This window comes from Octopus bimaculoides, chromosome 2 (assembly GCF_046866305.1).
Source record: "Octopus bimaculoides isolate indiv1 chromosome 2, ASM4686630v1, whole genome shotgun sequence".
In the NCBI taxonomy this organism is placed as follows: Eukaryota; Metazoa; Mollusca; class Cephalopoda; order Octopoda; family Octopodidae; genus Octopus; species Octopus bimaculoides.
The window spans coordinates 159,812,729-159,827,600 of NC_142929.1; the positions used below are offsets into that span (position 1 = coordinate 159,812,729).

Here is a 14,872-nt window from a genome sequence, read left to right on the forward strand (position 1 = left end):
GACAATGAAGATATTGCTGGGCAAATGAGGTAATATAAATCGTTAGAAAACGTACATACATACACATATACGCACATACATACACAGATAGATAGATAGACATATAGGTAGATAAATAGATAGATACATGCATATATACATACATGCGTGAAATACATACGTTCATGCAAACATACATTCATACCTACACACATACCTATGTAAGATGATGACTCATCCAAAATAAGTATATGGTATTGAGTACTGCTTTTTCCGACTTCATACACGCGCGCGCACACAATACACAGTCTCTCGCACACACACACACACACACACATATGCATAAATATAATTTTGTGGGTATGCGCGCGTGTGTCTGCATATGAGTGTGTGAGTATCCATACGTGCCCTTACATAAATCTATTTCAGTCACGGCTTTGTTTTCCTTCACAAATAAGGAGAAGAATACAAGTAATGCCCCAAGATCTACTGAACTACATTTGGAAAGTTCGACAAATTGAAGTAAAAATTCAAGATCCACTTTAATATTCTAAAATGTATCTAAAAGTGTGTTAAGCTTTTGAAATTTATGTAATTCAGGAAATGATACTAATTAATTTGAAAAAGAAAACTATTTAAATGTATAAGTGAAGTAAATTTTCATAAATTCTCTACAAAGGCAGACACATCAATTCCTTCTTGCCTTCTGCAAAAGCCCACGGCCTTGGGTGCACAACAAGCTGCGTTTATAAAAATATATTGGTAAATGCACAAAGTATTAATTTTTTTCGAATTGGTATTTTGAATTTTGACATATCCATATTTTAATATTTAATGTAAGGGAATTTATCAATATCGCAGATGCAAGAAACTTACGCTTCATTGCAATATAATGTACATGCATGCGCAACTAGAAGTTGTTTTTTAGAGAGCCTTTTTTTGTCTGTTATGCGGTTGTATTTGAAATATGTCTAATGATTATGTGAAAAGTTCTTGCCTGAGACATGAAACTTTAAGTCACGGAAAAGTTAACAATTACCATGCTACAATATGTGCTTGGGTATGGTAGAGGGCGGAAGAGATAAAGAGAAAGAGATACAGACAGACAGAGAGAGAGAGATTGAAAGAGAGATAGAGATAGAGAGAGAGAGAGAGAGAGAGAGAGAGAGAGATAAAGCGTGTGCGCGCATGTGTTTCCTTGTACGTTTGCACGCAAACATACATGCATTAGTTGATATGGATAAAAATCTGAAAGGGAATTGATGAACGCTGCTGTCAGAGGTTCATAACGCCGGTTAGTTTCTTTGATGCTTTCCCTTAGATTGACACAGGAGAAGTGAGGGTAAGAAACAATGTTTTTTCTTATTTTTGCCTCTTTGCCAAGACATATAGATATGCCAAGTAAAATACGTGAGTTGTCTCGAAAGTAATATATATATATATGTATATATGTATGTATGTATATCATACCATTATTGAAAACGGACGTTAAATGATGATGATGTATGTATGTATATATGTATACATGTACATATATATGTATGTGAGTGTATTTATATATATCTGTGTGTGTGTGTGTGTGTGTGTGTGTGTGTGTGTAAACGTATATATATATATATATATATATATATATATATATATATATATATGTATGTATGTATGTATGTATGTATGTAGTATGTAATATGTAATTATATATCAGGAGTGAACGCATGGTAATGTATAAAAACTCCAGAAGAAAAAATTGCTCAATATGTGGTGTATTGAAATAAATGGAGGCATGCAATGCCGAGTACTTAAGAACTTTGATTCGCCATAGTAAATCTCAGATTCGATCCTACTGCAAAGACATTTGGTAATGTCTGTTGTATATATATATATATATATATATATATATATATATATATATACATATATATTCCACCATAGCTTCAAGTAGACCTAATAATTTTGAATGGAATTAGGAAAATGAGAATCTGTTTAGAAGAGCATCGATGCGCTGCTCATTATCTGAAAGAGCCCAGGGTTATATCAAATGCATAAGTAACTATGGAATACTCGGTCACTTAGAATATAATTCAATCGATAGCTGCTTCTGGTCATCAAACAACTGGTAGACTCTTCGTCGAGACTGACGGAGAATCTACTTGTAGCGATATGAAATTTAATATAAGCTGGGTCTTCTCATGTGACTTTGTTCACTGCCTAACAACATGTCAGGCCATACTCATCATATTTAGAACATCTATCAATATATGGGCATATAAATGGTGAAGTTACAAAAATACTCGTATTTAAAAGTTGTTCAGAGATTTATTTCGAAAGATCATTTGTGGAGGATTGTTTGTAATGGGTTTTCAATGAAAAGTGGATGTGTAAGGTGTGAGCAGTGTCGACTATGAAGGAGAGAAAGAAATAACAAGAAATATAAAGAGTAAAAGCGAGCGAAAAGAGTGATATAAATAACAAAGAAAAAAGAGAAAGGAATTTAGATCGTAAAGAGAAATAGAAAGACAAAGAAAATGACACAAAGATAGTATTGGGGAAAGAGAGGAAGGGAGAAGAGTTTTGCGCATAGAATATAAATAAACTTTAGAAAATGAGTGGTAATAAGGTTACCTGTAGAAGAATAGAATGAGAGAGCATAATATACAATATGATGAGAGTTAGTGACATAAAAGCTAATTATAAACAAAATTCATTTAGGTAAATTTATGGTTTATGGGCCAGGGAAGGTAACTCTAATGCTAACTAAATGGTATTTTGAATTTATTGAGTAAAAGTTAGAATTTCAACTCAAAATATCCTTAAAAGTGAAGCAAGATTTCTATATTCTTGCAGATGCGTAAATCATTGAATCATTTAACAATTGGTTATAGGATTTTCTGCAGTACAGAGGTTCCATTTGATGTTCAAGTTGTGTGCTTGTCATTCAAGTTCAAAGCGTATTTTGATAATTATTACTCGCTGAGGAGCCTTTAGAACGTAATATATTATGGTTATATTGTATTTTAAATAGGTAAGCCGTTAAACTGATATAATCTGAAACTGATGTTATATTCATCAGAGATACTGCAGCCTAACAATTTCCAGAGCTTGTCAAACATCTAACGATCAGAGATAATCAGAGTTAAATTATATGTTTGACGACGTATCGCTGTGTCTCCATTTCACTTTTTCTTTCTTTTAGTTTTCCTACACATATCTCTCCTTTCAGTCACTTTTACTCTTGTTTTCCCAACTCACGCCACCCCAACTTACCCATCACTAAATAACCTATATCAGACTTTTCCTCACAAACATAATTATGAACCTCTAATCGTGTTATTTCTTTCAAATTATGTGACTTCCCAAATTATAGGTTCGAATATTTATATCACTACAGCCTGACCAGCCAAAATGGGGAAGTTCAAAGTCGTACTGGTGAAACGTCCGTTCCTACTTAATCACACACACACACAAACACACACAAACACACACACACACACACACACACACACACACACACACACACACACACACACATACACTACACCCACCCACCACACATTGCACATACGCACAACACACCATACACACACAGACACACACACACACAATTTGTTTGTGGAACACTGAGACTCGAAACAGGTAAAGCTATAAACAATAGCTCCTTTGGATGGAAGGAGTCGAAAGTTGCTCGCGGGACTCGAGCTCTCATTTCTACCATTGGACCAAAGCAATTCTTTGCATTTCTCTATCCATATTAGAATCACTATCCTTACCAACAAGAATTGTATGTTGTTGAAATGATAAGGTTTACAAACTTCGAAAGAACGTGAAATAATTCTATTGTTTGGAACGGTGAAAAACGAAGCAGTTAAAACCGCAATGTAGACATTGAGTAAAAATACCCCCAGGGTAGAAAAAGTCGTGGGCTACATGTTGAACTTGAACCGTCATCTCCTATAAACACCTCAGACGTTCTACTATTGGTAACAGTAAAGTTTCTAAAATGGATAGCGAAATTCGAAGAGCTTTGGTCTAAAGTAAAAACGTCTATCTTGTTTACAGAAGATGTGGATTAGAGTCTCACATGTATCCCTCGATTTTTGGATCGGAAGCTGTATTTTAACGTAATATTTACATAGTATTATTTGTGTTTCGAATTTCACCGTCTTAACAGGTACTCCGTCGGTTACGACGATGAATGTTCCAGTTGATCGGACCAAAGAAACAGCCTGCTCATGAAATTAACGTACAAGTGGCTGAGCACTGCACAGATACGCGTACCCTTAAAATAGTTCTCAGAGAGATTCAGGGTGAGACAGAATATTTTAAACCTGGCTCTTTGAATTACAGGTACTACTCATTTTTACCAGTTGAGTGGACTGGAGCAATATGAAATAAAGTTTCTTGCTCAAGCACACAACGTGTCGCTCGATATTGAATTCATAATCTTACGATCGTGAGTCGAATACCCTAACCACTAAGCTATGCGTCTTCTCAAGACGCGTGACCGGAAGTTTCACCGTATAACAAAAAAAAAAGAAAAGAAAAATACAAGAATTACTTCATATTCTCGATGTTTCTAAGTTCTTATGATGTTATCAATATAAATATATATATATATATGTGGGGGGGGGGTGCATTAAACATTCGACTAGCAAACCAACATGATGTTAAATGCAATGTATTCAAGATTTATTCAGTGAATTCCAACAAAATAGAATTTATTTTGGTTATTTAAAACCTTTCGTACAGAAATGTCATATCGTTGAAGAACGCCCTGAACAGAGATAAGAATCTGTGTTTTGTAAGAAATTATTGAATACATTCTGCATACTCAGTAAATTGGCATCGAGTTCTTTATATGTGTAACTAACTGTAAATATGTATATAAATAATGAGTGTATATGTATGTGTAAATATAAAGTAAATATATAGTATGTATATATCTTGTTTATATACAAGTGAAAACAGTTTATGAATAAAGTTAGCAATATCTATTTATGCATATGAGTGTGTGTGACTTTATGTATTAAACAGATATTCTAAACTAAAGCACATGATCTATGATCCAACGACAGAGCCTCTGGACAGGTATTCGAATAGATAGATAGTCAGCTAAGTGTATATCATCGCAAACAATCTTTAAAAATAAAGCAAGAGCATATCGAATAATTTAGTCCTAGATACACTCTTCCTGAAAACTAGGCAAGATGGACACAGGTCAAATGCTTTTTTTCCTAGCTCTGTTCAATAATTACCTTAAGTGCCTAAAGTGTAAATACCAACAACAGTCAATATCTTACAACTGTTTTTCATAGACCACTGCATCGATGGAGAACTGTTCTATATATAATATAAATCCCTCTGTCTTGTATATACTGTAAAGCATATATACTCGTTTCTTTTGTATAAAATCCTCACCAATCTAACAACTGACTAGAATTTGTTTCCTTACCTGTCTTGTGATTGCTTCTTGAATGGTAAGTGTTTGATTTCTGACCAATTTTCCTTCCATCATTGAAAGACCTCTTGGCTGCTTTTTTCAAATTGTGATTTTTGACTTTTGCTGAGTTCGGTAATGGTCTTCTATCGAACTGAGTGTTAGCATTTCTTGGCGAAGATGTTCTATAAAATTGCTTGATTCTTGAGTGTATATTTTTTATCATCTGTGACTGTGTACGTTCTCGATGGTTTCGAAGGTCTTTCAAACCGTTTTTCCTCGTGATAGGTGGATGAGTTGGATATTTATTTTGTGAAGAATTATCTGGCATCCAATATTCATAGCTGAGTCCTTTGTTATGTTCTTTATAAAGTAACTAGAAAGAAGAACAACAAATGTATTATTTCCTGACTTCTTACTGAAACGAAGAGGGTGTTTTGTGTATGAAAGAAGGGGTGTGTGTGTGTGTGTGTGTGTGTGTGTGTGTGTGTGAATGTGTGCATGTGTGAGAATGTGTGAGTGTTGTGTGTGTGTGAAAGAGAGAGAGATAGAAATTGGAGATAGAGAGAAACAAACAGGGAAAGAAAGACAGAGAGAAGCCAATAGACAGACAGTTACATTGAATCCATATGGTGTGTAGGTGTGCCGCTCACTTTGCCGGTGAGCAGTTTTAGGTTCAATCTCACAGCACAGCTCCTTAAGCATTTCCTTCTATCAACTAAACCCTTTTGGAAGAAAATTACTCATAGGCCGGTTTTCGTATTCTGTGGTGTATACAATACCCTCACTCTGGATGGATCCAGGTCAGTCGCAAGATTTTAACTTTTGTTAGATGAGTCAACTAGACCAACGTGAAATGAAATACATTGCTCAAGAACACAACGTGTCGAGGAGTCCAAGAATCGGAACCATAATCTTATGATCATGTGTGCAATCATTAACTACTAAACCGCATGTAATCCCACTGCGGTGGCTGTTCTTGTTTATATGTAAAGGTGTTAACCCCTTGCAGATAGGAAGTGGTACTGACCGCATTGAAACAATGTGTGTGTGAACAGTGCGATGTCTTGCTCTGTGCAGCACCGTGTTTTCAAATATTTCACACCGAGAAGACTTTCTAAATACACTGTAGAATTCCTTGTATGAAAAATAATGTAGTTACTGAACGACCTAATACCAATACACAGCACAGACTATCAATAGGCGTCGTCCACTTTCTAACGAATTGTCAGGGAATGGAAGGTAGTACTCGCGCATCTCTTTCAAATTTTTAGGGCCGCAGAGGCAGGTGGACAAAAAGACAAATGTTTTTCTTAAACCGTCCATCGTAACCAACTTACAGCACACGAAACTATACTAAATGCACATATAGACGTTAAATCGGTCGGGTTAAATCTTTCATTCAGGAAATCGGAAGACATTTCGGAGAATATTCTAACAATTCCACCAGTTCAACGCCATGCCCTTGGACTGGGATATTATTTTATCAAGTCCAAATTTTGAAAGATAAATTTGACCGCGACAAGATTTAAGCATACAAAGCTGAGGGCTGGAACAAATACCGCAACGCATTTTTTGTACTATGCTCTTGTTGTTGTTGGCACTCTGTCGCTTACGACGCACGAGGGTTCCAGTTGATCCGATCAACGGAACAGGCTGCTCGTGAAATTAACGTGCAAGTGGCTGAGCATTCCACAGACACGTGTACCCTTAACGTAGTTCTCGGGGATATTCAGCGTGACACAGTGTGACAAGGCTGACCCTTTGAATTACAGGCACAACAGAAACAGGAAGTCAGAGTAAGAGAAAGTTGTAGTGGAAGAGTACAGCAGGGTTCGCCACCATCCCCTGCCGGAGCCTCGTGGAGCTTTAGGCGTTTTCGCTCAATAAACACTCACAACGCCCGGTCTGGGAATCGAAAGCGCGATCCTATGACCGCGAATCCGCTGCCCTAACCACTGAGCCATTGCGCCTCCACACTATGCTCTAACTACTCAGCCAATTCGCAGGTTTAATACCACTATCTCTCAATGCATGCAATTTAGCAAATTTGTCTCTGATGTATGTTCTCGGGTAGATCTCCTTCCAGAGAGTACCTTTCAAATGTTTAAGTCGCAAGTCACAAAGCAGCTAAGAACTCTCTGCTACAATTCATTCTCAGTCACGAAATAACATGCACGATTTTGCCTGAGAAGGGGAAGATGGCGGGGAGAGACAGAGAGATAGCCTGTGTGAAAGAGAGGGAGAGAGGAAGAGAGGGAGAGGGAGAGAGGGAGAGAGAGAAAGACATGGATTTAGATGTGGTTAGCAAGTAACATAAAGCAATAAAAAATAAGTAGAAATGATAATATCGAATTACTTATATACATACATATATATATATATATATATATATATATATATATATATATATATATATATATATATATATATATATATATATATATATATATATATATATATATATATATATATATGTATATATATGTATATAGGCACATATATGCACGCATGCACACACTGACACACACGCACACGGGGATAAACACACATATATACACACACACACACACACACACACACATATATATATATATATATATATATATATATATATATATATATATATATGTATATATGTGTGTTTATCCCCGTGTGCGTGTGTGTCAGTGTGTGTATGCGTGCATATATGTGTGCCTATATACATATATATATATATATATATATATATATATATACATATGTGTATGTGTGTGTGAATTCATATAATTATATATACATATAAATATTATATGAGTGTGTGCACATGTGTGTATGTATGTTTGTGTGTGTGTGTGTGTGTGTGTGTGTGTGTGTGTGTGTGTGTGTGTGTGTGTGTGTGTATCTGTGTGTTTGTATGTATGATTTAACTGTTTGTACAATTTTCATAGAACTCAACGTGATATTCATCGCAGTTTCCGTTCCATTTTTCAGGGTAACTACACAAGAACATGCAAGATAGAGAGAGTTATAATAATTCTAATTGCAACCTTACCAATACATAGATTTTTTTCTTTGTTGGACCGACTATTCGAAGTGATTCGTTCTTGTTTCCATCACGTTCATAAAATAGTTCAGTTCCAGCAATATTTTTCGTTCCTGAAGATTCTATTTTATAGTTTCCATTCAATTCAAACGTCTTGTTTGCCGACATCAAAGCTTTAATGTATATATTGTATAAGAAAAGATCAGAAGAAAAATATAAGAATATTGCAAAGGATTAACAATTAATGCTATATATGGCACGCACTCAGTTCCCATTTCCTTTACATATTTATATATTTGACCGTGATTTTGAAGGACTCAATCATTTGACTTGCTAGAAAAGCATTCAAATTTCCCTCAAATCACATACTATTTACGTTTATATATTCGTTTTGAAAGATTCTTGATGAGAAATCGTGTGTTGAAACAGATATTGTTGTATTTGGGGATGGTCATGTTGCCAGTTTAGCCATTAAAAACACACGCACTATATAAAGGGGAAACGGCACGAAGCGTAGGAGAGCGGATAAATGACATTGGAGGGAACTTAAGGAAGTACCAGCACGCTGAGCAGGAACACGGAGGCTCACTCAACAACATAGAAGTTAAAATCTTGTCCACACATAGAACAGAGGCAACACTTAGACAAATTACAGAAGCTACACGCATAATAGAAAATAAACCTAGCCTGAATAGGAAACTGGAATGGAACACTAGCACACACAACCAACACACCACAACATAAAACAGAATAAAATCCCCATACGTTAACAAAATTAAATTAAATTAAATACAAACAAAAAAAAAAGAAAGAATAGAAAAAAATGATAATAATCAGTAGGTATAAACACATGAACAAATAAATAAAAGCAAATTAAACGAGCGTGTATAAACAGGGGATGCAAATAATACAGGCACTCCCCATACACGCACACGCACTTACTAAACATAGACACACATAGGGGGATACGCATGCGCAAATAAAGACACATACAATAAGACTACAAAATACAAAATGACTGATCGTTAGTAAGGAAAGACATACAAATAGGAAAGAAGAAAGCAAAGGACCACTGATGAGGTCACAGAAATGTGACGAAAGAACTCTGGCCGAAATACGATTAATGTAAAATAAAACTGAAGCAAATTAACACCAAATATATAGTACGTGTGTTTTATTGGCTAAACTAGCAACATGACCATCCCCAAATACAACAAACACATTCTATTTATTTTGAATAAAGATGATATATTGGACATATTAGTCCCTGACCTAAAAAAAAAAAATAAATAAATAATGCTTGGAAAGTTTTGTTCAGGCCATAGATTTCCTTGATAAGGACATACTAGGGCTAAGCAACAACAACTACGAAAAATATTTGACTTCAAGAGCGCGATACTTCGCTTGGATAATGTTCTACTAAATAGACTCTACCAGAAAAAAAGTACGGAACGGCATTGCTGGAAAGCTTTTGAACATAAGTCAGCTCAATTTGAGTTGACCCGGGGCCAAGCAACAATACATTCGATCCAACATTAACAAATATTTGTGGAGGCGCAATGGCCCAGTGGTTAGGGCAGCGAACTCGTGGTCATAAGATCGCGGTTTCGATTCCCAGACCGGGCGTTGTGAGTGTTTATTGAGCGAAAACACCTAAAGCTCCACAAGGCTCCGGCAGGGGATGGTGGCAAACCCTGCTGTACTCTTCCACCACAACTATCTCTCACTCTTACTTCCTGTATCTGGTGTGCCTGTAATTCAAAGGCCAGCCTTGTCACACTATGTCACGCTGAATATCCCCGAATATACACGTGTCTGTGGAGTGCTCAACCACTTGCACATTAATTTCACGAGCAGGCTGTTCCGTTGATCGGATCAACTGGAACCCTCGACGTCGTAAGCGACGGAGTGCCCACACACGCACACAACAAATATTAAGTAAAACTGAAGTAAATAAAGATGTCACTTCTTGGTTTTTTGAACGACTAGAATTAGCAGAACTCAAATCATATCATACTGTCTTAATAACAACGAATATATTTTACACTGTAGTCTTGGATGCTCAATATCTCAATAATAAAAAAGACGGAATGGTCACGGCTTGAATGCCTTTCATCATACATCTATTCGGTCAAGGTTGACGTAGGGTTAAACAAACACCACCATAGCAGCAGGTATGTGTCGGACTTATTCTTAATATATAGGCCTAAATGTCTTGAAATCTTTGATTCTATTTGTTTATATACAATAGGAATAAGTAGTTGAATGGGATGGTCAAAACTAAATATTTTCTTCTCACATTCCGAGTTCATAATGGGCTAAAGGCCAAGGAGAATATCAAGGTGGCATTTTTCCAGCATTAGAATATAATTTTGTCATCACTTCACATGTGGTCAGTATTTGACAATTTGGCACTATTTTGTAATAAGTAATGTTATATATATATATATATATATATATATATATGTATGCATGTATGTAAATGGCCTGTATTTAGATGTACGTTATAGAACTAATATGCTTATCTACACAGTTTTTATATTCGTTCAATGGCTTCCCACTCTGGACTGCGACCATACTGTAGCAATATCTTCAAGGGATTACTTGATCATATCGACGTCAGCATTTATTAATATTACTTCCTTCTTATTTTATCAGATTTATTTGTCCAGCTTGTAAGCTACGAGACATAAACGGACGTTCACCGATTTTTATCCCGAACCTCCCCCACCTCACATATACTTCAACAATGCAACTACCATCTTTGGACTTTTACCTTTCCCGTTTCCGAGGAAGAGCTATACTCGAAACGTTAAACTCTCTCCTTTCACTGAGCGCCAAGCTAATACATTTCTTGTGCTCGTTTTTTTCCCTCTTTTTATCCGTCTATTTGAATTGTTTGTTTATTTGAAATGACTATATGTATATATATATATATATATATATATATATATATATATATATATATATATATATATATATATATATATATATACATATATATGCACGCGCACGCGTGTGTGCGTATGTATGTATGTATGTATGTCATTATTCAGTTTATTTCAAGATTTCTTCGCAATAGAGAAAGAACCGGTTTCTAACCTAGACCCAAGGTTCCTTCATAGGAATTTCAACATCAACAACAGGGTATTTTTACTTGATTGTATGTATGTAGGTGTGTATGTGTATGAGAGGTGCAGCATCAAAACGAAGTGCAAGGCCAACACAAAAGCACGTGGGCTGGTGGGTTGTGAAGAGAACTACTTCTAAACAACGCAGCCTATATGTGAAGTGAAGTATTGAAAATTTTGTACTACTAGCTCTTATCTACCTATATTTGAATATGTTTGCACTGTTATGATAACTACCTTAATTGAAAGAAATTGTATTGCTGTTATGTAGCTATATATGTGAATAAATTTCTATTGATTTCGCTTTTTGTGTAACAGACTTTGTTATTCCTATAACTCATACCTCGTCTGGCGTATATCCAAATAACTTACTAAAACAAAATTTCGGAAAATATAAAGAAAGAAAGAAAGAAATAAAAATACGAATTTTGTCTTAAATTTTTCATATAAAGAAAATGTGGTCTTCCGAACTTCAGTAATTTCTTAGATAACAGAAGGGACACGCAATCACTCCAACGTATAAAGGAGACTTAAAAATATTTAAAACAGACAAAGAACTAATATTTTCATATATAGAAGTGTGAAGTCGTGGTGAGAATGATGCTAAAATGTGTACAGCGTGTTTCAGACACTGACTTTATTTTATTTCACAAATCTTCAAAGCGTTTTTAGTTGCAGGTTTTCAATTGGGGAATCACTGGTTCACTTCATTTCTGACGGTGCGATTGATAAGTGACGGTCCATAATTAAATGTACTAGATGATAAACAGTTGTAGCAAGGGACTTCATCCATAAAGCACCGTTCTTTCAGGTTTCTCTCTGGTGCTTATAATTTTTGATGTTATACATCGGCAGAGAGTGTATAACATTATTAGTGCAAACACACACACACACACCACCACCACCACCACGCCACACATACACCACACCACACACACAAATGTATGGACACGCATTAGTTTATGTGTATATGTGTATATATAAGTTTGTGTGTGTGTGAGTGTACGTGAAGCTATAGATTTCTAACTCACTAATCACAGGGTCATTTCAATTCCGATGAAAGAAGTGTCTGTACACTTGGCTTTTGAATATTTATATCTCACCGACTGAAAAGGTTTTAAGGTGATTATTTCTGGTGGTATATTTCAAATTTTGACAGTTGAGCACAGAATGTTCCTGTTCGGTTCGTAGACCTTGGCATCTGGTTCTGAGAGGCCACGTGCAAGAGCGTAAGCGGTGTCATTCATTCTGCAATGGCAGCATTACTCTGCGTTTCGATGGGTTGTGGACTACATGGTTTTTGTAGAGCGTTGTTGTTGCAGAAAGCTGTCACTCTTTTGTAAGTTTTTTCTTTATTATGTTATTTCGTAACATTAGCATTGTCGAGTACAATGATCCTATGGTTTGAGAATGAAGTGAGTTGATTATTCTCTGTAAGACAGATGCTATTAATCTGTTTTCTTTAGAACCTTCTTTCAACTTTATATAAATGCTGATAAAATCTGTCCAATAAATTTGGCAATAAAGTTGGTTCAATAATTATAGAAATATAATGGACTGTTTGCAACTTCAAAGTCATTATTATCTACATATTTACACTTAAAGGTAATTAAAATTTTAGTAAGTGAAATGCAAAGTTAGTTTTCAAAAATGAATATGAACTGAACTGATTAGAAAATAAAACGAGAAAATTTAATCCATTAAAATACAAAACAAAAAAAAAAACATTCAATTTTATGTTATAATAGCAGCTATCCTGAGTTTGAAAATAATTAACTAATTGCTTAATATCGGATTCAATGTCTGATAAACAATGTCTCAAGTTTCTTCTGTCAATGGTTTTGCAGTCTATTTCACTACAAAGTTAGCAATTGCTATACGACGCTGAATTTCCATCGGTCAAGAAAACAGAAGGTAAAGGCAATTTAATTTTATATGAAAACTTAGGATACTTATTCTGCATCTTTAACCGCTTTGCTGAAACCAAGCTTCAAAACTGATTATTTTCTATGTCTTGTTAGTCAGGTTTGCATGAGTAAAATGTACATTGAAAAGAAACGAATTTATGGCCAACTCAGGTGTATTCAATTCATAAAAGTTTTATAATCTTATCTTCATATCATTTTTTAGAGAGTGAAGTTGGAAAAAGTAACACATCAAATCTCTATTTAATATCCTCTCGCTATTATTCTCTTTTATTATTTATATACGTAGTAACTGCTGAAAATTGTCTCTCTTGCAGGGCTATTTATGTAAATGTAATTTTACTGATAAAAAAAAATTGTAATTACTTTGCATTATCTAATAAGGTTCATATTTTGTCTCTAAAGCTTGATGTTCATCTCATTTTATTTGTTGAAGATGCTAGAATGAAAAGCGATATCAACCCTTTGGTTTTCTAACTCATTATGTAGTTTCTCACCTCATGACTTAATTCAAAAATAGTCCTGCTCCCTCCTGCAGTGATCATAGAATCGTTGCTGACAATTTCCCCCAGAAAGGGGTGGTATGTCGTTATCTAGTATAGAATGTTCAAATTCTTGTAAATTTCCATGCTAATTTTACGTAAAAAAGTACAATACAATGAATGAGCTTTTATATTATTCACAGATTTAATAACGTTGTGAAAAATTTAATGCATTCAGCAGCATGAGACGTCATGCAATTCAGTGATGAGCAAAGCAATAGATCTTATTTATTTGGAGCCATTTTTTTAAAATGTGGTATAAATTCACGATGGTGATAAATCATAGTTATTGCTCCAGCAGTTGCCCATGCATTAAAATTTGTCAAGCGAATATCTTAGTACTAACGAAGTGCTCAATTACTTTTTAACAAAATGTTTAATCTGTAATTGCTCTATAAAGTGCAGAAACTTTTGTATTAATTTTCCATTGCTTTGCAATTAGAGACTCTTCTAAAATTTCTTGGCAGGTATCTGAATAATGCAAGCAGACTAATATCAAAATTCTTCGTCACGTAAATTTGTTTCAGCTAGATGAAAATTCTGTAGTTTCCAAATTACCAGAATTGTTTTTTTAATGTCATGTGTCTTTTCGTAAATTCTGTTTTTATATTCATCTATAGCTGAATTAGTATGGCTATTTTAATTTTACCAGGGCCCATAAACAATAAATAAGAAAGACAGCAATCCCAACTCACTTATTCAGACCATTTGTTACTTCCTACAACAACCATTCTTCCAGTTTTCTTTTCTTCGCTTGAAAGAAACTTTATTCGAATCTTAAGCACTTTTCGAACTGTTCAGTAGGCGAGATAACTCCAGATTACAAATACTTGCATCAT

The 14,872-nt window shown here is 35.0% G+C and overlaps 1 protein-coding gene across 2 annotated transcripts in view; it reads right to left on the reverse strand.

Annotated features, from left to right (window-relative positions):
* The window catches only part of LOC106869371 (ADAMTS-like protein 5), a 143,344-nt gene that overhangs the window by 27,182 nt on the left and 101,290 nt on the right, over nt 1-14,872 (reverse strand). For both annotated transcript variants that reach the window (XM_014915094.3, XM_089347989.1), the window contains exons 7-8: nt 8,445-8,608; nt 5,426-5,786 (exon numbers count right to left, since the gene is read on the reverse strand). In XM_014915094.3, the coding sequence (XP_014770580.1) occupies nt 5,426-5,786; nt 8,445-8,608 (525 nt within the window). The remainder of the gene's footprint in view (nt 1-5,425; nt 5,787-8,444; nt 8,609-14,872) is intronic.